This window comes from Hemitrygon akajei, chromosome 7, assembly GCF_048418815.1.
Source record: "Hemitrygon akajei chromosome 7, sHemAka1.3, whole genome shotgun sequence".
Classification (NCBI taxonomy): Eukaryota; Metazoa; Chordata; class Chondrichthyes; order Myliobatiformes; family Dasyatidae; genus Hemitrygon; species Hemitrygon akajei.
This window is the reverse complement of record NC_133130.1, coordinates 45938182-45961309: the sequence shown is the minus strand read 5'-3', so window position 1 is coordinate 45961309 and position 23128 is coordinate 45938182. Positions and strand designations below refer to the sequence as shown.

Sequence of the window (23128 nt, the reverse complement as noted above, 5' to 3'; positions counted from 1 at the left end):
CAATTCATTCTTGGCAGTGGATCATTTCTCAAAAAGTCTGGTGTCAAAGTACCTCAAGATTTGTGACTACTTTAACCCATCAGTAGTCTCAAAGAACTGTTTACACAAAAACATGAAATATCTATCAGAAGCTGGCCACCATTTCCTTAAATGGAGATCAAGTCTGAGCGAAGTATTACTGAATGACTCAGATTAACAGTCAATCAAATAATCACAGTGTGTTATTGACAGAGAATGTGTTTTATGGTCAGGAGCTCGTCCTTAACAATACAAAAACAGCTGAAATCAATAAAAATTGCACTGAACCATAAAACACTCTTATACTTAATTCAGTCTCTTGGATGCAAATTTATCTTCTTAAAAAGAGCGCTTTGCTGGCTCCAAAAAGATTCCGGGACGCAGCGAGCGCAAGCCAATATTGGACTCCATTTTGCCAATTAATGTTTCCATTATTCGCTGATTGAAGTGACAGGGAAGGTTGAAACTAGATGAATGCAGAAGGTGAGCACCAACCACCTGCCCTTCATTCGCTGATGGGATCACTCTGCTGGGGGGGGGGGTTGATGTTCTTGTTGCATTTTTGTTAGTTTTTTGTGCAGGGTGTGAGGGGGATTGGGGGGGGTTGATGGTCTTGTTGCATTTTTGTTAGTTTTTTGTGCAGGGTGTGAGGGGGATTTTCTTTGTTTTCTTTTCATTCTGTGCAGGGTTGATGATCATGTTGTCAATTTTTTAAATATATTCGGGGATGAGGGGAGGACTGGGTTTGCTGGTCCTCTTTGAAAAGACCTCCATGGTTTTTCTTTGTTTCGTGGCTATCTGGAGATGAAGAATCTCATGTATATTGTATACATACTTTGATAATAAATGAACCTTAGAGAACAGCTGATCCCATTTATAGTAAAATAGCACATATAGGAAAAAAGTTCCAAAAATTGCTTTCACAAAAACTGAACAATTTTGACTTGTATTAAAAGCATGCAAAAAACCTAACTAGCACGTTTGACAAAAATAGGATAAACAATAGAAATTTTACATACTGAAATCAAAAGATTAACAGCTATACATTTTTTTTTTTAGAAGTCTGATATTTATTTATACTGCAGCTTTCACAACTCAAGAAATCCAGACTTCTTCATAGCCAGTGAAAATGAGAATGAAACTGTATATTTGCAAAAGAAAAGCACAGTAGAAAATTATAAAACGGTAACTGCAGTTTATTTGTTTTTTTCTGCTTGTTTGTTTTTGCTTGCCTAACCTTAGGAATCCAGCAAAAGCACTATGCTTTGTACTTAACATTAAAATATTATTTACAAATTGGAAGATACAATAATATGTGTATTCTTGATATTAAAAGAAAGATTTATAAATAATCAGCAATAGAATGACAGGCTAAAAATTCTGTTATAATATTAAATCTGACATAACTTTGACTTTAGCGATGACAAACTGTTAAACTTTTATCAGTCAAGTTTATCCTACATGTCGTCTCCTGTCACAAACAAATGGACAGATTTATTGGACTGTATCATCTGGGCAGCCCGTTCTGCTCCCACCACACAAGTCAGCTTTTGAGCATCATACTTGGAATACAGAACAGTGCAAGTCCAAGATGCTTCATCACCCCTATTTTCTGCTTTCAGCATGTTGCAGATATCACTGTAGAAATGTGGATATGTAGGAAGTTCATAGAAAATAAGATGCCTGATGCCTTTGATGGTGTACCTACAATGAAATTCAAATTAATTAATGACAATGTTTAATGATCACATTTGTGATAAAAACATAACATGTATACTTCCAGTGAATGAAAAACAAACTGCAAGATTATTTTTAAGACAGTAATATTTGTTTGACCAACCTACTACAGGTGGAGTTCTTTAAGTATACACATAATTGACTTAGAACAACTTCAAGCTCTCAAAGCTTCATTGTGTTTATTTTCCATTTTAGGTGCAAACGGTTTCTTAAGCACAAACCAAATCTTTTGATAACTATTGTAAGGACCCTGCTGAGAATTCTGCTCAAAGTAACATATGTAATTATAATACAAATTCTGCCATTAACTTTTGCAATTTGGGAGAATTTTAGAAACTTGCGTTTTAAAAATGTGCAAGACTACTAACCTGGTATAAACAATTCAACATGAATTTACCCCCAAATTAAAGTTACACTTACAAGAAACCTAGTGATGTAGTTAGTAGAGCTGCTACCTCACAGCTCCTATGACTCAAATGCTGGCTGTGTGGAGTTTGCATGTTCTTTCTTTGTCCACACGATTTTCCTCTAGGTGATAACAGTTTACTCACACCTCAAAACGATACGCATTAGGAGAGTTGATGAAAATTGTGCCTAGTCTGTAGGTGAATGGTAAATTCTGGAAGAAACTGATGGGAATGTATGGAGAATGATAAACGAGATTCTGCAGATAACGGAAATACAGAGCAACGCACACAAATGCTGGAGGTCAGGCACCATCTATGGAAGTCAATAAACAGATGACATTTCAGGCTGAGACCCTTCTTCAGGACTGGAAAAGAAGGGGGAAGATGCCAGAATAAAAAGGTGGGAGGGGAAGGAGGACTAGCTAGGTGATTGGTGAAGCCAGGTGGGTGGGAAAAGTAAAGGGCTTGAGCAGGGAGAATCTGATAGAAGAGGAAAAAGGACCATGGCAGAAAGGGAAGAAGGAGGGGCACAAGAAGGAGGTGATAGGCAGGTAGGGAGAAGATGTAAGAGGACAGAATGGGGAATAGAAGAAGAGGGAAGGGGGAGGGGAATAATTACCAGAAGCAGAAATCAATGTTCATACCATCAGAATGGAGACTACCTAAACAGTATATGAAGTGTTGCTCCTCCATCCTGAGAGTGACCGTATCATGGCAGAAGACAAGGCCATGGACCAACATATTGGATAGGAATTAAAATGTTGGCCAATGGGAAATTACACTTTTGGCGGATGGAACGGAGGTGTTCGACAAATCATCGGGAGCACTGGATGCAACACACATCACCAAAAGATTCACAGGTGAAGTGTGGCCTCACACTGGGAAATACCATTTTTGGCAGATCCTTATATTCTGTTCCTCCAGCATTTGTGTAAGGAGAATAAAATGTGATTATAGTCAGATTGGTGGAAAGGAATAGTCAGCAAGGATTTGGTCAATAAAAGGTCCTGTTTCAATGCTCTGACTCAATTTAAAAAAATCAAATACTGAAAGTGATCAAGAAAAAAGTAATCTAAGAAAATATTCTTGTCAAATGATTTAGGTACAATGGCTTATTGGAAGGATGGATACCAAAATTCAAAGATTTAGAGCCATCTCAAAAGGCCAGTGAAAAAAAAAATGCTGATAATTAAAAATCATCTGTGAAAGCTATGAAATCTTGCAACTGAAGATGCTCTTTAGAGAAGAATTTACTGCCCTTTAATAATTGCCCTCAGGAAAATGATGGCAATCTTTTCTTTCTGAACTACTATGGCCGAAGCAGTCAAGATATTCCCAGAGCGATTTTTGACATGGGAAAGCTTGTAAATAATGGTAATGGGCTTATATACCAACTAACCTTGTGTTTCCTCATCTTCAGTAACATTTGAATCTTCCTTTGTAATTCTGATTTAATTAAATTTAAATTTCCAACTCATTAGAATAGGTTTTCAATGGAAGATTTTAATATTGCACTCCAGATTAATAATCTAGTTACATAATTGACAAAATGCTCTTACAGGAATCTCACCGTTTATAAAAATGGAACCGTTCCGTGAATAGGAGGAAAGATTTTTCTCCCTGAAGGAAGTAATGTCTTGCTCGGTTAACAGTGGATTTTTTGCTGTATTCACAAATATGTGAAAAGCTCAATTCTTCACGATTGAAGTAATTCCTGAGCCGCACGTAATCAAAGTAGACTGGTATGTAAATTAACGTGTGGGACATAACAGCTTCTCTATATTGAGGCAAAATCTTATTGGTGAAAAATTCAAACCTTAAGGGATAAAAAAAAAATCAAGTTTACTCAAGTATTCCAAGATTTCATTACAACATTACAATTTTAACTTTATTAGAGCACATTTGAAGAGTCATTGAGTTACACAACATGGATACAGCCCCTCTGGCCCAACTCAACCATGAGGACCAAGGTGCCCTTCTGAGCAAGTCTTATCAGCTGTGTTTGGTTCATGTCCCTCTAAATCTTTCCTATCTAAGAGGTTAAATTAAAACTTTGCATTCGAAGTGCCAGCAACAATACTCTTTGGGAATCTCACTAAATTGGCTTAATGTTTCCATTTAACACAGTTCAAATTCAACTAGTGGAATTACATCATGATGTTTTTGCATCAAATGCTTTTTCCTTAATTAAAGTCAGGCCTTTATAACCTTACTAACTTAGCACATCAATTTCTTTTACAGAGAACTTTGATCAAAGTTACATTTATGTTACAGACTATTTTACTTAAGTTTGTTGCAAAATTACATTAACTGATATCCTCATAACAAAGCTGATGCAGTAACAACAGCTCTATAGAATTCACTGCTGTCCATCACACTTACTTCAATTGTATCATAGAAAATGCTCTGTCAATGCTTTATAAATGGTCACTTATTTGTACAACACGCTTCATTTAAAAACTTCCCTTAGATTTTCTCAATTTTTGTCAATTGTGTAATGAAGATGAACTTTTTGGATCCATATAAAAAAGAATTAAATGCTTTTATGGGGCAATTCTAGGGTTTATCTGAGTGTGTCAAAGCTTTCTTATTCTTTTAAATCTTTTGATACTCATCTTCAAATGTGAAGAACCTTCTACGGTTATCAGTGTTACTTCACAGTAATTTTTCCTATCTAGCCAACATAACTTTGTTTATTACACATCAGAATACAACCTGTTAAGGGAAGTTCATTTGTACAGTATTTCAGTGACAAATAACTAGGAGTCAAATAATTACAAAAGAGATGTTAGCAACATAGAAAAAATTATGTTGGATTTGGTCAAAAAAATTCTCAGCTTGTTATTAATCTTCTGAGAGATAAATATTGCATCTGCAGTTCATGTAAATGCCAGAACAAATTTCACATCATACACGTCAGTGATAAACATGATTCTGACTTCAAAGAATTTCTTCCCAGTGTTTAACAATGTTGCAGGTTAAGGGTTACCTGAAAGACAACACCTCCAGTGTTCCTTTGATTTCACACTAGCTAGGCCTCAAACCAGCTGTGGATCTTGAATCATTGTTTGAATAAAGAGAGAATGCCACCAACCTCAGAGAACAGACAAGTAGAGAACCATTTTCCTCCCCTAACTGAAATGAGTTTGCTCAGGCTCAGACTTAAGCTTGTTACAGATTGTTTTTTAATTTTCCAAAAAAAAAACACCATCTACTCAAAGACAAGTCTACCTGTTGTTATAAGTAGAATGGTATTGTGCTGCTAATTATGGTGAAGTGGAGAATATTTTACTTGCTACCACATATTGGTAGCATTGATCTTATGTACATGAATTGGAAATAGCATTCAACTGATCTCCGATTGTTAATTCTTGACAATAATAATCTTCCTCTCAGACTCCCCCCCCCCCAGAGAAGTGTGACATTAAAGACATTTCAGATTTGATCCAGCTTTTTAAAAAAAATTTACACATTGGAATTCCAGCATAACAGAATACCTTGCATCAGGTAAACTTGTGAAACTGGAGGCATCCACTCGCTGAAATACATGTGGCAACTGCACAACAACATGGCAAATGGAACCAGCTTGAGGCATGTTCCTCACAGCCACCTAAAAGACAGGAAAAGAATTATGACCTTTATCCTGCTGACCAACTAAAATTTAATTTAGAAATATTGTGTAATAAAAACTTTTGTTGGGTTTTAAGGGCAAGGTATGAAAAGCTGTGAAGCCTTAAGATAATGCAATGCACACATTTACAGTGACACAAATATAGCAAAGCATAAATAATACATGATACAATGTGAATAGTCATAAGCTACTAAGCAAAACTAGACAATCAATGTAAACCATTATATATGCATAACTGAATTAACCTTAATGAAGTGATGATTTATGCATGACTTCAATTAACTGAAACTTGCATTAAACTCAAACTGTGGAAAAACCTCAAATTCGCAATAAATCAATTTTTTAAAAAATGTTCATGATAAACAAACCTGTCCTTTATAATTGAAGCAGTGTTTACTATAAATAGAATTAATCTGTGGATTCTGAAGCGCGCTGAAGATCAAAGTTTGTCTGTAATACTTGGACCAACTATTCAGACTCCACATACGCACACGAGAGAAATCTACTCCATGTGGTTCACGAGGTTGTTGGTTGAGATTTTTCAGTAGGTGCTGCAAGAAGTGAGAACATAATGCTGAAAATAATTAAACCTACACAAGAAATCATCTGCAAAACAAAATTCCACTGAATTCAGTGTTCTGACGTAAACGCAAATTTGTTGGGGCATTAAGAAAGAACCGTAGTATTGGAATCACAAGAGATTCAAATGCTCTCAGAATTATATGACTGAAGAATGTGGATTTTTACAAAAACTCAGAAGCTTTGATGTTTTTTTTGCCTATAAAAATCCAAAAGCAGTAGATTATTACACCAAAAGTAGATTAATATACCTATTCATGTCAGATAAAGGTCAGCATTACCTACACTAGAGAGTAGTTGCTATTCTGAACTGACTTCTAACTTTTCAAAAATTAGGTGATTAATATTTTGGTAGTTTTTCATAAAAAGACAAAAGCAAAGCTTCTCTAATTTATTCAGATTTAACATAATTCCATTAAAATGCCAGTTCTTTGCACAAACCAGAGATTATATATTTGTTTTATTTCCATTTGGCAAATTCCTAAACAGAGCATCTTCAAATAAGATAGCATAAATTTTGAAATAAGGAATCATGCTTTTTAAGAATTTTAATATTTGAAGAGTAGCAGTCAATAAAAAAAAAACAAGTTACCTAACACATCACCCTTTATAACTTCAGCAGCTGTCATGCCAACTCTTAAAATATGTTCAGAATTATTAGTTTACCCTTAAGAAAATGCATACTTGGGATAAATTATACTGTGAAATTTTTTTTTCAGACAATTCTCCGAACAGGAATGTTGAATGGAACTTCTCACCACAACATGTTCCCAGTTTTGCATAAGATAAATATCAGCTTGGTCAATAATTAAGATTTCAATGGAGGAAAGGAAATCAAAGTCCCCCGTCTTGTCGCCTTCAGTTTTGACAATTGTTCGCATGCCCAATGGAGAAGCAATGATGATGTCGCTAGAATAAAATGGTGCATACAATCTTATACTCCTACGAAGGATGGCCACCCCTATGTAATAGAAACAAACAGGCATAAATTAATTTATAAATATTGAAGCAGCTCTCCACTTTCACCCCTCAATACCACTACAAATATATTTATTCTGTGGTATAGCAGATAGCCTTACAGTCCTTGGGACACCTAGTTGGTGTGAATTTGGTTCAGTCAATCACAGCACTGTGTACTCAAAAACCTTTAGCCCTACAATTTAGAAAAGTGAAATAAAGATGATTTATTGGCAAGGCAGAAGAGATAACCTATGTAACTGCAGTCAAAAAGGCAAGAAACTAAATTGTTAAAATGCAAGCAAGAAATGTTTTGAACATCTAACTGGAAAGAATCAAATATTAAGAGACAAAGCAGCACATCTAACAGGGCTGCTGCTCACAACTCCAGTGAGGCAGATTCACTCCTGGCCTCCACTTTACTGCGTATGGAGTTGGCACATTTTTCCTGTGACCATATGTATCTAAGGGCTTTGATTAGGAAGTTACTTGTTGACTGTAAATTGCAGGTTAGTGGCTGAACCAGGTGTGGGTGTTGGTCTAGGTGATACAGGGAGGGGAAGTAAATGGAACTGCAGCAAGAACAAAGTAGCGTTAGGCTAGAAATGGTGTAAATGTACAGACTTGGTGGACATGCTTGCTGTATGACTCCAGGAAGTTGAGATATTTTTGCATTAAAATTAAATAATATTTGCAGGATATCAAACTGAAATACCAGAGTCCTACTCCAATTCTGCTAAATTAACTGGATATTCAATTTACTTTTTATTTGCCCCGTTCCTGATATCCATTCACTGTAATAAAGCTGTGCTCCTTGTTCTCCAGACAAGAGCCACAGGAAAGGCAAGCATTTCCAAACCTCTGCTAAGTGTATGCTTAACAGATACAAAGCAATGAATAATGTTGTTAGGAACAGGCCACAAAATTCCTTCCCAAACTACATAAAACAACTGAATGTTTATTCCATACCAACCTACAAAATTAATACAGACTGAACATTGTAGAAATAAGAAATTGCAGGAAAGAACTAAGTTTCCTTGTACTGACAACTTCTCAATTTTGTTCCGAGGGAAATGGGAGATGAACGGCAGGCAGTAATGTAAATCAGTTGTGGGTGGGGTGGTGGGAAGGAGGAAGAGAAAGTATAATGCTAGAAATGAGTTTATCTTCTTTCTGGAAGAAACAAAAGGGATTCAGAGATCAGGGAATCTACTTTAAGAGCAGACTCATGAAAAAATTACTGCTATAAAATCTATATTTGGAACTGATTTCTCCATCTTGCTTGCTTTAAGCACAATTTACTCCAGTGCCTAATACTGTCCTACAAACAATTCCTATTTTAATCCAGCTGGAAAAAACATTGTTATCAGTTATGTTTTAAATATGGATGTAGAAAGTTTACGATTAAAAGCTGAAACACCGTAAATGGCTATTGTAACCAGTTGGCACGTTCACGTTGATTTAGATATTATATACAGTAGCTGAAAAAACTTGATCCAAGTTTTGAGAATTAAGATGAAAAAAATTGTATTGGCAGATTTGTTCTTGCTTCAGGTGACAGGAATTTACAAACTTTACTTTTTTAGTGACAGTGCTTTGGAGCAATTATTGAAAAGGGCAAAGAGTCAACCAAGAGTTCAATGAAATCCCATTAATTTCCAGGATAGTTATGTACTCAAGACAGGATAACAGTCTTCAATAATTTCTCATCTATTAACAAACACAATAAAGTTACCTATTCGGAAATGATCATCAATATTGCCTGAAAAGACAGCTTCATAATCTTCAGGTCGTTTTAGATTTGGTGGTTTGTCATTTGGATCAGAACCATATTCATCCTTAAATCTCTTTTTATTGCTTATTTCCAGTTTATCTTTTGCATCAAGAAGACTAATCAAAGTCTGTATCACTCTTAAAGCAGAATCTCTAAATGGCACCACAATAAGAACCTGAAAATGAATTTTTTTAAAGAATATTAGTGGTGATCAATACATTTATGGATAAGGCAATATTCTCCCCAACAGCTTCAATAGCTAGATGGAAGAAACAAGGATGGTCGTTACCTTCCTTATTGAAAAAAAGTCCAAGGCCTGACATTTACTATGAAACATATCTAAAAGCGTTTAACACATTTACCTGGCAAACACGAGGAAATCTGCAGATGCTGGAAATTCAAGCAACACACACAAAATGCTGGTGGAACACAGCAGGCCAGGCAGCATCTATAGGGAGAAGCGCTGTCGACGTTTTGGCTCGAGACCCTTCGTCAGGACTGACCTGCTGCATTCCACCAGCATTTTGTGTGTGTTGTTAACACATTTACCTGAAATTTTTCATTACATGAAGTGGAAATCATCATTTATTTATTATGAATGTATTAAATTTGAAGGGGTTTGGCACAAAAATGTTCTACCAAATGTAAAAGAAAACGTTGCACATTAGTTTACAGGCCATTGCCATCTTTATGAGTAGAGACAGTCACACTGAAGTAACAAGAAGTTCCGTTCTTTCTGCCCAGTGCGCATGCGTGTAGCTCCCCTGCACTAGAGTGTAATTCAGTGGTCCCCAACCACCAGGCCGCAAGGAAACGATATGAGGCAGCTGCACCTTTCCTCATTCTCTGTCACGCCCACTGTTGAACTTGAATACATGCGAGGTTATCAGTTGCCTAAACGCAGTGATACCCTCGTGCCAGTGATCATTGGTTGGCCTCGCGCGGCCGGCGGGAAGCGCTGTTGGTACTTGCCTGGAGCGCGGACAGATGGGCGCCACTTCTGAACCTGTTTAGCACACCAAATGTGCCTGGGGAACCCGGTGCTAAAATATTCGCAGATGACCTAATTCAGGCTCAGCGTTTGTAAGTATCAGAGCAGCTACCACACTGCGATCTACTGAAACAAACTTTTGTCGGCCGATAGATCCTACAAGGGGGGTGGGCACGTCCTGTCGCACTCCTCGCTTGGTCGGTTGCTCTCTCCGGACTGCAACCACTGGCCCTGACCTTGTCCTCTCACCCCACCCATAACCAGCCACACCTGGCCAAGGTGTCTGGTGGTGGGCTGGAGGGAGGCTGCAGTGAAGGCTGGGAGGCTGTCTAATGAGGCAATGAAGCCCTCAAAACTGCTTTGTCACCTTGAGTCCAAGCACCCTGCACTTAAAGACAAACGCGTTGAGATTTTTGAGCGGAAAAAAACGTGAGCAAGTGGGACAGAAGCTAAGTGCCGAGAGCCACGAAAACTAAATTGTGGAATAGACTGGACATAAGGAACCTGCTTCGAGTATCGGTGTATTCCGGTTGTGTTTAACACTCCTCCCCACCCCCCGGTCTGCCAGTCCACAAGAATATTGTTAATATTAAACTGGTCCGCGGTGCAAAAAAAAGGGGTGGGTACCCCTGGTCCCCTGGTGTTTATACAATATTTCTACTTCCGGGTTGCATGGTTTTAATTCCGGTGTTTTCTGCCCCGGTGTGCATGCGTGTAACTAATCGATCTGGGGTCGATCTTGCCTTTCACTAAGGCCGAGGTAGGGGATCTTGGGCTTAAAAAGGTTGGTGACCACTACTATAGCCAATTCATCCATAATCTCAGTAGCCACTCATTTTTCTATTTTGATTGTTGATTGTAAAAATCCATATTAAGAGATTACTTGGCTTTCGCCCAATTCATTTGCTTAATATAAATTTTCTAGTACTGGTGTAGGTGTTTAATTCCTTCCAGGCATCATCCAACATTAACGGATAGTCTATAGCATCTTTTACTATATGACCTGACCTGGTCCCTTAAAATTACCTCCCTGAACAAGGCGGCACAGCAGCACCTCCACTTCCTAAGGAGAATGAGGCAAGCAAGGCTCCCTCTGTCCCATCTTAACTGAATTTTATAGAAGCACCATTGAGAACATCCTGACAAGCTACATCACTATCTGGCATGGCTTCTGGACTCCCTGCCGCATCGCTTTCAAAGTCTCAATGGTTAATCTGTTCTGTAGCTTACAATATCTAATTTATACACTTTACTTTTGTATATTTAGGTGTAATTCATCTGTAGATTTTATCATATAAAGTTTTCTATGTGTACTACTGTGCTTTACACCCTAGTTTGGAAAAATGTCTCATTTAATGGTATACATGTGTACAGTTAAATGACAATAAACTTGACTAATTCAAAATGTTTTTCCTTGCTCTTTTATTATTCCTAACTATTTCTCCCACCTCATTCTCAATGGACATAATGTTTTCTCAGATCTCTTCCTTCCTTTCCATCTGTTAAGAGAAACTGATAGCCATAACTGTATTCCTTACTACTTTGCCATTAATTTTTCTCTCATTGATATTTTTTGTCCTTCTTTGCTGGGTTCTAAATTTATCAATATCTTCAGATCTATCACCAACTTTTAAACATACTTACATTTTTTTTAAAATTCTCAACTCTAATATCTTCCAAATCTCCTTGGTTAACCATGGTTGGTTCAGCACTCTCTAATACTTGGCAGACAACCCATTTCTCCACATCTCTTTTGAACTGCTGGCTTTCAAAACAATAGAATATGTACTTGAATAGTTACTATGGAAAAGCTCACATCCAAGCACTCACAGTTAATGAAGGACTAGGTTGATCATGTAGTCTTTTGTTGTGGAGATAACCTAACCTAATGCCTTTAAAACTGCATTAAATTCTCTTAGGCACACACATAATGAAAAAGTCTCACTTATACTTTCTTTGTAGCTTTGCCAAGACCTTCATTATGGCAGAACAGACTGTTAGTTAGCAGCAATAATTAAAGACTTGATAGTAGCCACTGAAATGTTACTTTTCTTTCTAAGACACAAGGTTTTTTTTAGCCAGTCAATGGACATGATACCAATGGCCCAATTTTCAAGTATACCAATACCTGAACCACTCAGCATCAAGTGTGCTCATTAGAATCTCCAGTTACCTCTAGCCTCTCCAGAGGCATTTACTCTAAAAACAGACTTGTAGTAAGCTCATCCCTTCCTGATGACGTTGCCATCATTGACCATATACAACATAATAAATTCATCAGACATTCAAAGCAGACTCAGCTATAGTTCCACAGAAATGTGTTACTGATATCCTCTAATAATTTACTATGCAGCCATGAGTTCTATATTATATATCAAATTTATGTGCAGGAACACAGGTGTTGTTGTCATGTTGAAATACTCCTTACCTTAGGTCTTGTAAGTCCCTGATCCCTCAAATCATCATCATCAACATCTGCTTTCCTGTCTCTTTTCTTTGTGTTGTTATTTAGCACCTGTGAATTTGCTTTCAATACATGATTTATCACATGTAAACAATAGGTGCGGCGAACTTCTTCTCCATTTTGAGTAGCTGTCCTTTCTGGATAATACAAGTCTTTGTAAGCATTCATTACAGAGAATAGTCCTTGCTGTAATGGTGTGAAGAATTCTTGCTGATTGGCTTTTGCAAGGGTCCAACTGTTTAATTTAGGCCACGTTGCTTCAAGAGGTTTTTGGAGATGAAGATTTTCCAAAGATTCACATGATAAGTCTTTGATTGAAGTCTCCTTTAACAGAGGACTGGACCATACGAGGCGTCCAAGAGTAGTCCACTTGCAAAAATAAAATATTAATGTGATAGCAATTGTATTCATCTTTTGAAACATATAAAACAAAATTTCTATGTTTGGACATTAAAAGTTTTCAAAAGAAGCACATCTAAATATTGTAACAGAATTGTAATTCAAAGTTATTTAACTAATTAAATACATATAGTATTGTGCAAAGGTCTTAAGCATATGTAAGAAAAAATATACAGCAAAGGTGCCTTCAAAAATAATGAAATGTAAAGCTACTAAATATCAAAAAAATTATAAAGAGTACACAGTAGATAACAAAATTAATTCACTATCTGGTGTGACCATCCTTTGCCTTTAAAACTGCATTAAATTCTCTTAAGTACACTATTAGTTAGTAGATTGTTCCAAGCATCTTGGGAGTACTTCCTGTAGCTCTTCTGCAGACTTGCAGAAGTCGTCTCGCTTGCTTCTGTCTCTCCAGATAATCCCAGAGAGCCTCAATGATGTTGAGATCAATCATCTGTTGCAGAACTCCTTGCTCTTCTTTTGCTGAAGATGGTTCTTTATGATCTTGTATGGGGTCATTGTCCTGCTGAAGAATGAAGTTGGGACCAATCAGGCGCCTTCCCCGATGATATTGTGTGATGGATGAGAATCTGCTTGTACTTCTCAGCCCTGAGGATTCTGTTAATTCCAACCAGATCACCTACTCCATTTGCAGAAATACAGCTTCAAACCTGCAGGGAACCTCTGCTGTGCTTCACTGTTGGCTGCAGACACTCATCCACATAGAGCTCTTCAGAAATTCCACAGACGAATTGCCTCCTGCTTGAGCCAGAAATTTCAAATTTTGACTCATCAGTCCAGTGCACTTGCTGCCACATTGTTCAGCAGCCCAGTCCTCGTGTTTTTGTGCATAGGTGAGTCCCTTGGTTTTGTTTCTACTTTGGAGGAATGGCTTTTTGCCAGGAACTTCCATGAAGACCACTTCTGACAAGACTTCTCTGGAACGTAGAGGGGTATACTTGGGCTCCAATGGTCTCTGTGAGTTCAAAGTAGTGCTGGACTTCTTTTGATTTAAAAGAGACGTCAGTTTAATGTATCTCTTGCCTGTTGCACTCAGTTTCCGTGGCTGACCACTGCGTTTCTGGTCCTCAATCATGCCTGTTTTCTTGTGCTTCTTCTAAGAGCTTAGGCAGTATATCTTGAAACTCCTGTCTGCTGCAAAATTTCTGCTTGGGAGAAACATTGTTGATGCACAATGACCATTTTGTGTCTTGCTGCTATTACTTTTGCCATGGTGTAAAAATTGATTATTTGAAGGTTAAACTGTCACATCTGCCACATCCTCACATTGTAGTTTGGTTGTCCTTTACCCAGTTTGATTCCTTCTACACTTGTTTCAGTTATCAGTTTAGTTAATTCAACTCATTATGTCATTACCATCAGCACCTGTTATCTTTGTTTAATCATGCACTGGCTATATAATAACAAAGTAATCAAGTTTTTATTTGAAAAGTGGGCTATTGCATAAGATGTTACTTTCCTTAACAAAATATTTTTTTAAATTCTCTAATATTTAATTTTTTGGAAAATGAATGGTTGGAAATCTAAAACCTGCTCTTTTCTACCGACACAATGATGCAGAAGTCAAAAAAATTGAAATAAAATTTATATAAAAAATCTAAGGTGCCAAACACTTTTGCACAGTATTATAAATATTTGCTCAGTTTGGAAAAAGGATGACAACTGATCATCAATAGCTGGTAAAGGGAGTGTCATTCACTTTTGTATGTAAAACTAATATTATGTATTTATTAACAAATGTCAAATCTGTTTTTACCTTCTAATATAATTATCAGTAAAATTATTTGTAGATAATGGTATAATATTAATTACCAAAGCTAAGTCATAGCTCTTTGACATCAGGATGAAATAATCTATTGTTCATCCTAACCCATAATTCACTAGAGCGACATGTAGCAAACATCTGTAGCCATCTGACCCTAGTATTAGTAAAATATTTTTCAAAAATAAACTCAAGGATCAGAAACAATTTTTTAAAGTCAAAGCCTGAATAGCTTGCTTCCAATTACCTTACACTGCATTGTACTTTTAGTCTGGGTTATGGTTTTCACATCATTGCTGTCTATTTCTCTGTCCACATGCTGCTTAAAGGGATCTGAAAAGGAAAAGTGCAGTCTTTGTAAACAAAGTTACAAAAAAACTAATTACAGACAAAAAAATTCCACAATTCAGCAATGAATTTTGTGCTACTCAGCTCATACACTGAGGCTGGTACTTAGACATCATTAATTTACTGTGGCTGTTCTCCAGATGCAAAATGCATTATTAATCTGCCATCATTAATGATTGATGAACACAGCTCAAAATGACCCAGTTCCATACATAAAACCTCAAAATGAACAACTGCAACGGATACCATCTGTACTCCATCATAAATTAACTACAATTGCAAGAAAAAGTTTGTGAACCCTTTGCAATTGCCTGCTTTTCTGCATTAATTACGCATAAAATGTGGTCTGATCTTCATCGAAGTCACAATAGGACAAACATGGTCTGCCTAAACTAATGACACACAAACAATTGTACTTTTCATGGCTTTGTTCAACACATTGTTTAATCATTCACACCCCAGGCTGGAAAAAGTATGTGAACCCTTGTATTTAATAGCTGGTCGAATGTCCTTTAGCAACAATAACTTCCACCAAATGTTTCCTATAGCTGCTGATCAGACTTGCACAACAGCAAGGAGGAATTTTAGACCATTCCTCCATACACAATTGTTTCAGCTCATCAGTATTTCTAGAACACCTTGCATGAACAGCCTCTTCAGGTCATGCCACAGCATCTCAATTACGTTATGGTCTGGACTCTGACTTGGCCATTCTGAAACAATTTTTTTTCATTTTAAACCATTCAGTTGTTCATTTACTCTTGTGTTTCGGATCATTATCTTGTTGTATTATCATGAAGCTTCAGGTGACAGACTGCTACCCTGATATTCTCCTGTAAAATGTTTTGATACAATTTTGAATTCATTGTTCCCTCAACTATTGCAAGCTGTCTAGGCCCTGAGGCAGCAAAGCAGCTCCAAACCATGATGCTCCTTCCAACATACACAGTTCACAGTTGGGATTATATTTTGGTTCTGGTGTACAGTACCCTTTTTCCTCCAAACATAGATAGATAGATACTTTATTCATCCCCATGGGGAAATTCAACTTTTTTCCAATGTCCCATACACTTGTTGTAGCAAAACTAATTACATAGCAGTGTGGATTTCTGCCAAAAAGTTCAACTTTTGTTTCAGCTGTTCAGAACATTGTTCCAGAAGCATTGTGGAACATCCAGGTAGTCTTTTGCAAACTTGAGATGTGCAGCAATGCTTTTTTTTGGGAGAGTAGTGGTTTCCTCCATAGTGACCTTCCATAAACACCATCTTGTTCAGTGTTTTTCTTATAGTGGACACACGAACAGAGACAAGTTCTAGAGATTTCTACGGGTCCTTTGCTGTCTTGGGTTCTTTTTCACCTCCTTCAGCATTGCACCTTGTGCTCTTGGTGTGATCTCCTAGGGAGAGTAGCAACAGTACAGAGTTTCCTCCATTTGTAGACAATTTTTCCTACTGTGGACTGAAGAACACTCAGGTCTTTAGACGTGCTTTTGTTGCCTTTTCCAGCTTCATGCATCTCTACAATTCTTCTTCTAAGGTCCTCTGAAAGTTTTGATCGAGGAATGATGCATATAAACAGATCTTTCTTGAGAAGAACACGCTGTATCAGTAACCTGATTTTGTGTGTCTTTTTTTATTCAGGCAGGGCACCTCTACAACCCACACAACCAATCTCATCTCACTGACTGGAACACCTGACTCCAAATTGCTTTTGTACCCAGAGGTACACATGCTTTTTTGAACCTAGACTGTGATTGTTTAAATGGTGTACTCAGTATTGACAAGAAGAAGTACAACTGTTTTTGTGTTATTAGCTTTGGCAGATTTTTTTTTATTATTGTGATTTTGATGAAGATCAGACCACATTTTAAGTAATTAATGCACAAAAACAGGTAATTGCAAAAGGTTCACAATCTTTTTCTTGCAACTGTATTTCATTTTCAATTTCTGCATGAATAGTTTTATAATACAAATTAACGAATCTGAAGATATGAATTAAATCACCAAAAATACGCATTGAAGCACTAAAAGAAGGCATTTATGGCAATAGATTTCCTTTTAAAGACAGGAAGAACCATTTGGTTTCAAGTTTATTTAAATAAATAAATATTTATTTATTATAATAATATATTTATTAAAATAAATTTTAAGAAATAAATTCTTTCAGGCCCCTATTTCTATTCCATTCTCCATGGAAAAAGATTAGCAACCCATGCCAATATACACTTTCAGATTTTTAATTGGTCAGGGCATGACAGGATACAGGGAGAGGTGCTGAAAGTAAAATGGATCAGCCATGATGAAATGGAGGAGCAGACTCAATGGGCTAAATGGTCTAATTCTGCTCCTATATCTAATGGTCTTATATGTAAAAATATAGAAACATCTGGCGTTTTAGACTGAAGTATAAAAATATACTGCACAGCAAAAGTCCTTTACCAGTTAATGCTCGAGTCTATTTAACATGTGCCTGCTCCCTTTAACTAAATCCATCACACAACCCTCAAATTCCTTATCCCCGATGCGTAACTTACTTCAGTGCATTCATGCTATTTCACTGTATTTTAGCAAGTTCCACATTACTAAATGCCACTTTTGTTTCTTGGTAACTTATATTTTGCACATTCTCATAAATGGATACACCGTTCCCTCCCACATTTTTAAATTGACCGGAAGTCAAAGCCCCGATGGCTGAAGCCTGGAGAATGAATCCTGGAGGCCTAACCAGCAGTTGGAGGACTGCCCATGAGTGTGGGTGGGAGGGAGGGAGGAAGGAAAGGGGCTTGATTGCTTCTGCTGCTTTGTTGCTTCTTGTTGTTCTGTTGGATTCTATTGTTCTGCCAAGCATTGTGGGCATGCCACTTTGACAACAGAATATGAGATGACACTTGTGGGTTGCCTCCAGCACAACCTTGTTGGTTGTTAATGCAAATGATGCTTTTCACTGTATGTTTCCATGTAGTGTATACGTAATAAATAAACCTGAATCTGAATCTCACTGACATTTTCAATTCTGACAAAACTGCTTATGTGAAATGTAACCCATTTACCTTACCAACACAGTCATCGAGTCAGGATCCTATGAACCAAAACAAGTCTCTGCCCATTATTAAGCAAACATTTACATTAACCTTACAATAGTCCTATTTTATTCTTGCCAAATTTTCAATGCCTCCTCAGGTTCTAGCACTCCCTTACAACTTGAGGCAATTTACAGTGGTCAATTAACCTTCTAACCTGTTTGTCTTTGGGAATTTCCTTAAATATTGAGAGATACAGCACGGAACAGGCCCTTCTGGCCCGATGTGCTGCACTGCCCACAATCCTAGCCTCATTACAGGACAACTTACAATGACTAATGGGTAAATCTTTAAAATGTGGGAGTGCTGGAGGAAACTCACTAACTCATGGGAAAGACGTACAAACTTCTATGTCTGAATTTAACTTTGAACTCCGACACCCTGAGCTGTAACAGCGTCACGTTAACTGCTGCGCTACCACGGCGCCCCAAATGTGGGAGGAAACGTAGAAGAAACCCAAGCAGAACAGGCAAAATCCTTGCACAGCTGTGAGGAAGTATCTCTAGTTGTGGATTTATACTCATGCTTGTTATTAAACAAAAAATATAACAACACACATTGGATGAATCTGACAGAAAGCGCCAGTGTCATTGTTTCTGGAAGCTCATACCACACTTCAAATACGTAAATGAACAAAGTTCCTTTTGTATTTCTAAAATACAAAACAGATATTTCATTAACTTAATATTTATTCACCACATTCAATTTTCATTGCTAGTGTAGAACAAGATGTACTTGAGACAATGACTAAAACAAAGAACTATGGAATGCAAAGTAAAAATATATTATCAGAATACATACACATCACCACAAACAACCCTGAGATTCTTTTTCTGCAGGCATACTTAGCAAATCTATAGAACAGGAACTGTAAACAGGATCAATGGACAACAAACTGTGCATATGCAGATATAACAGCAATAAATAAACAGCATGAAATAACAAAATAAAAGAGTCCCAAATGAGTGTAGTTATCCCCTTTTCTTCAAGAGCCTGATGACTGAGGGGTAGTAATTGTTTTTGAACCTGCTGGTGCAAATCCTGAAGCACCTGTACCTTCTATTTGATGGCATCAGCGAGCACAGAAAGAAATATAAATGAAGATCTCACCTTCTGAACTGTTTGTGTAAGAAACCTCACTTTCATTCACATCTTCATTTTCATCTCCATTGTAATTACTTTCAAGACAGAATTTGGCTTCATTCTTTACATCAGTGAAATCAGCTTCCAGGTCATCAGTGTTTTTTCTATCCTGTATCACTGCATCATTTTCAAGCTCTTTTTCTGCAGTACTGTCTTTGTTTTCAGCATCACTCAATGCACCTGTTAACACATTTTAAAAACCGTGGAAGAAATAAATGAAATTAGCGTTGTATTAGCCTATGAATTAACATCAGAAAATAAAATCTTTATATTGATTTTTTCTAATGAAATTTCATAATGGGCTCTCCTCATATTCAGACATTTAATAAGTAAAACTATGTATAAATTACTAGTAAATACCTCCCTCTCCTTGGCCATCTTCATCTTCAACTCCACTAGCAACATCTTCATCTATGTCCTCTTCCAAGTCTTCCCTCTCATCATCATCATCCTCGGTCTTTCCTTCAAGTTCACTTTCACTGTCACTGTCACTTTCATCTGAAGCAGTATTTTTTAAGGTGGAACATAGGTTTTGGTAGGCAGTCACTTGTTCCAGGCCAGATTCTGAATCACTTTCTGAATCAGACTGTTCTGAGCTATCAGACTGAAAATATATTTCACATGAAGTCACTTTACAAAAGAAAACTTTGTTCATCAACAACAATTTCCCAATATTGGGAAGAAAATATATCTAGAATCATTTCAGGAACATAATGCACAAAAATATGAATAACTTTCTCTACAAGTCCATAACAAGGCCTAGAATATGTTGATCAATTATTTATTTACAGAATAACACTGAATTTCTTGAATAAATTGCAATGGTAGACATTTCTGGGATGAATCACACTTTCAACTAGTTACTTTCAGGTGCAGATGACAGTTATGCAGGTGATGCATTTCAATGCTGTCTTTTTCTGCACAATGTTCCTTTAAGAATGTTGCCCAGGAAATTAGGTCAGATCTGTCTCACTATCACATTAGAGCAAGAGATACAAAAGCCTGAAGTCCCACACCACCAGGTCTAGGAGCAGCTATGTTCCTACAATCAGCTCTTGAACTGAACATCGGCAATCCAACCTCAGCAATGAACACAATGGATCACCTTTTGCATTACTGTACATTTCTTTCAAATTATGCTTTTGTACAAATGTCTTTTTTTGACTCAATGTCACTATCATGTATAACATATGTAACATTTATGTTATGTGTTTTCCAAATCTACTTACTTGGGATGTTGCTACAAGCAAGTTTTATTTTTCCACTGGTTTCTGTACCTCACTGAACCTGTGCATATGACATAAACTCATCTTGATTCATTGGCCTGTCCCACCCTTCCTCACAAAACAACCCACCCATACCAAGCATTGGTCCAGTAAACATTCTCTGAACTTCCTCACCACAAGCTAGGACACCAATCTACGTCAAAACTGCTCTCTCCAGCCATTAAGGAACAACAGATGAAGGGAAGCATGCAAGAATGATTCAAAGGCATATGGTGACTTGATCTCAGGTCCTACTGGAATATGCAGTAGCCTCCTTCTATCAAAATTGCAGTAGGACCTGATAAGTTGTGACTCTATAACTGCATACGAGAGTAAATTAAGTTCAACATGTATTTAGCATCGTCTTTGATAAGAAATGGCAGGTACATCAGTTAATCAAAACTCACCAGTTCAACAATCTGAGTTGGTTCGACTTTGTCAGACACCCTGTAAAATAAATACCCAATAAGTTAAAGCTAGCCAAAGGCATCACTCTCCTCCCAGCAATTCATGTTCCACACTGATGAATCCAACAGTTGTACAGCCAAATTGTTGCTCTTGGAATAAATAAAACATTTCCCCCATGGAAATTTTAAAAACGCAAAAAAAACAACAGCAACTGCAATTCAAATTTAAAGTGTACAAGAGACTGGCAATTTACAAGTTAGAGACCTTTCTCTTATTTCCCCCAGTTTCTCTAAGTATAAATTAAGAGTATAATAAGATATGAAGCTACAGAAAGTTGTACATTTAGCCAGCTCCATCTTGAGTACCAGACTCCGTAGTACCCAAGACATCTTCAAGGAGCGGTGCCTCAGGAAGGTGATGTCCATTATTAAGGACCCCTGTAACCCAGGACATGCTCCCTTCTCATAGTTACTGTCAGGGAGGAGATACAGAAGCCTGAAGGCATACACTCAGCAATTCAGGAACAGCTTCTTCCCCTCTGCCATCCAATTCCTAAATGAACATTGAATCTTTGAACACTACCTAATTTTATAAATATATTATTACTGTTTCGCTCTATTTTTAATCTAAATAAACTTACTGTAATTGATTTACTTTTCTCCCCCTTTCTATATTATCAATAGACCTGATTCTGATATACCTTAACTTCTCTAGATGTGTACAGTTCCAACAACACAAAGTGATCAACACAGTCATGGCAGATTAAACACCAGTAATCAATGGACAAGTTTCATACCATCCCAACTGAGTCATTTGCACTATTTTGTTATATAATACTAAACCAAACTACAAAAAGGTCATCAATATTATTAGAAACATCTGCAGGCTTTCTCGTGTTTGTAATATTATAAGAGCATCTTAGAAAAGAATTGACTCAGCATCAGATTTCTAAGGAAAATTAGGAATGGACAATCAATCCCAGGGCTGCCAACAAGTCCAAAGCCTCAAAGAGAAATTTAAACATTTGATCAGCGACCAATTATTGACACGTGACAACCATGCCTGTCAGAAAATCGCAACAAACCTTGGACCTCTTACAGCACTTAAATATGCCGGCAGAAAATCATTAGTATTACGTCGTATGCAGAAAGTGATAAAACCCGATTTCAAAAGTAGATTGTCCCCCAGCAGACAAATAGGAGACAGTTATCAACAGGACGCTAGAAAAACTCAGCGGATCAAGCAACATCTGTAGAGTGAAACAGGCAGTTGATTTTTCGGGTTGAGATCTTTCAATGGATTAAATAGAGTACAGTTAACTTACTTATCGTGAAAGGGATGTTCCTCCCCAAAGTCCCTCAGGTGCTTTTTCTGTTTCTTGCTCAAAGTACTGATGATCTCCGACCTTTTACTACCTTTCCTTTTCCCCATGGCCACACTCCAAAACAGAGGGCCACGCGTTTCCTAGAGCTTTTGCCCAAGCTAAACCACCTCCCAATATGCCACCACACGATTGGCTGACTTGCCTCTGCCTGGCAATGTGGTGTGTTTGACTGCAGCATCACCCAATCACCAGCCAGTTTTTTCGGAGAAGGCGCGGCAACTGTGAACGATCAATCGGATTGGGGAAGTACTTAGAAGGGCGGGACTCCGGCGGATAAGTTTGTTTGAGTTGCGATATTCCTCGCTATTTTACCATTAACTTAGAAGTGATATCATTGAGACTTTATGTAATTGAAGGCCATCTAAGTCCAAAGAAATAAACAGTGCCGGTCTTTAAAGAAAACGCTTAGTTGCACTGGCACTGTGGAGGCAAGTATTCAACACCTGGAACGCCTTTGCCCTGACCCCAGTAGTGCGTGTCTTTGCAGGTCTGTGTGTCGGAGAGGGGCCTCCGACATTCAAAAAATACCGCGATGTTTTAAGTGCCTGTAATAGTAATTGTTGTACGCTCCGTGAAGTGTTTTCTTTTAAAATCTTTTTATTAATTTTAAACAAACATAAATGAAACATGAATACAGAAAAAAAACTACACTAGACTACAGACCTAACCAGGACTGCATAAAGTGCACAAAACAGTGCAAGCATTACAATAAATAATAAACAAGACAATAGGCACAGTAGAGGGCAGTAAGTTGGTG

The 23128-nt window shown here is 37.3% G+C and overlaps 1 protein-coding gene across 1 annotated transcript; it reads right to left on the bottom strand.

Annotated features, from left to right (window-relative positions):
- Positions 1-1193: 1193 nt before the first annotated feature.
- utp25 (UTP25 small subunit processor component) lies at positions 1194-22469 on the bottom strand. The gene is made up of 12 exons (XM_073050742.1): positions 22312-22469; positions 20987-21026; positions 19675-19918; positions 19282-19494; positions 14991-15076; positions 12523-12927; positions 9065-9278; positions 7131-7333; positions 6162-6344; positions 5660-5772; positions 3733-3978; positions 1194-1722 (listed from the first exon to the last, which is right to left on the bottom strand). Exons 1-12 carry the CDS (start codon positions 22416-22418, stop codon positions 1476-1478), a joined length of 2301 nt encoding a protein of 766 aa, XP_072906843.1. The 5' UTR covers positions 22419-22469; the 3' UTR covers positions 1194-1475.
- Positions 22470-23128: the final 659 nt, after the last annotated feature.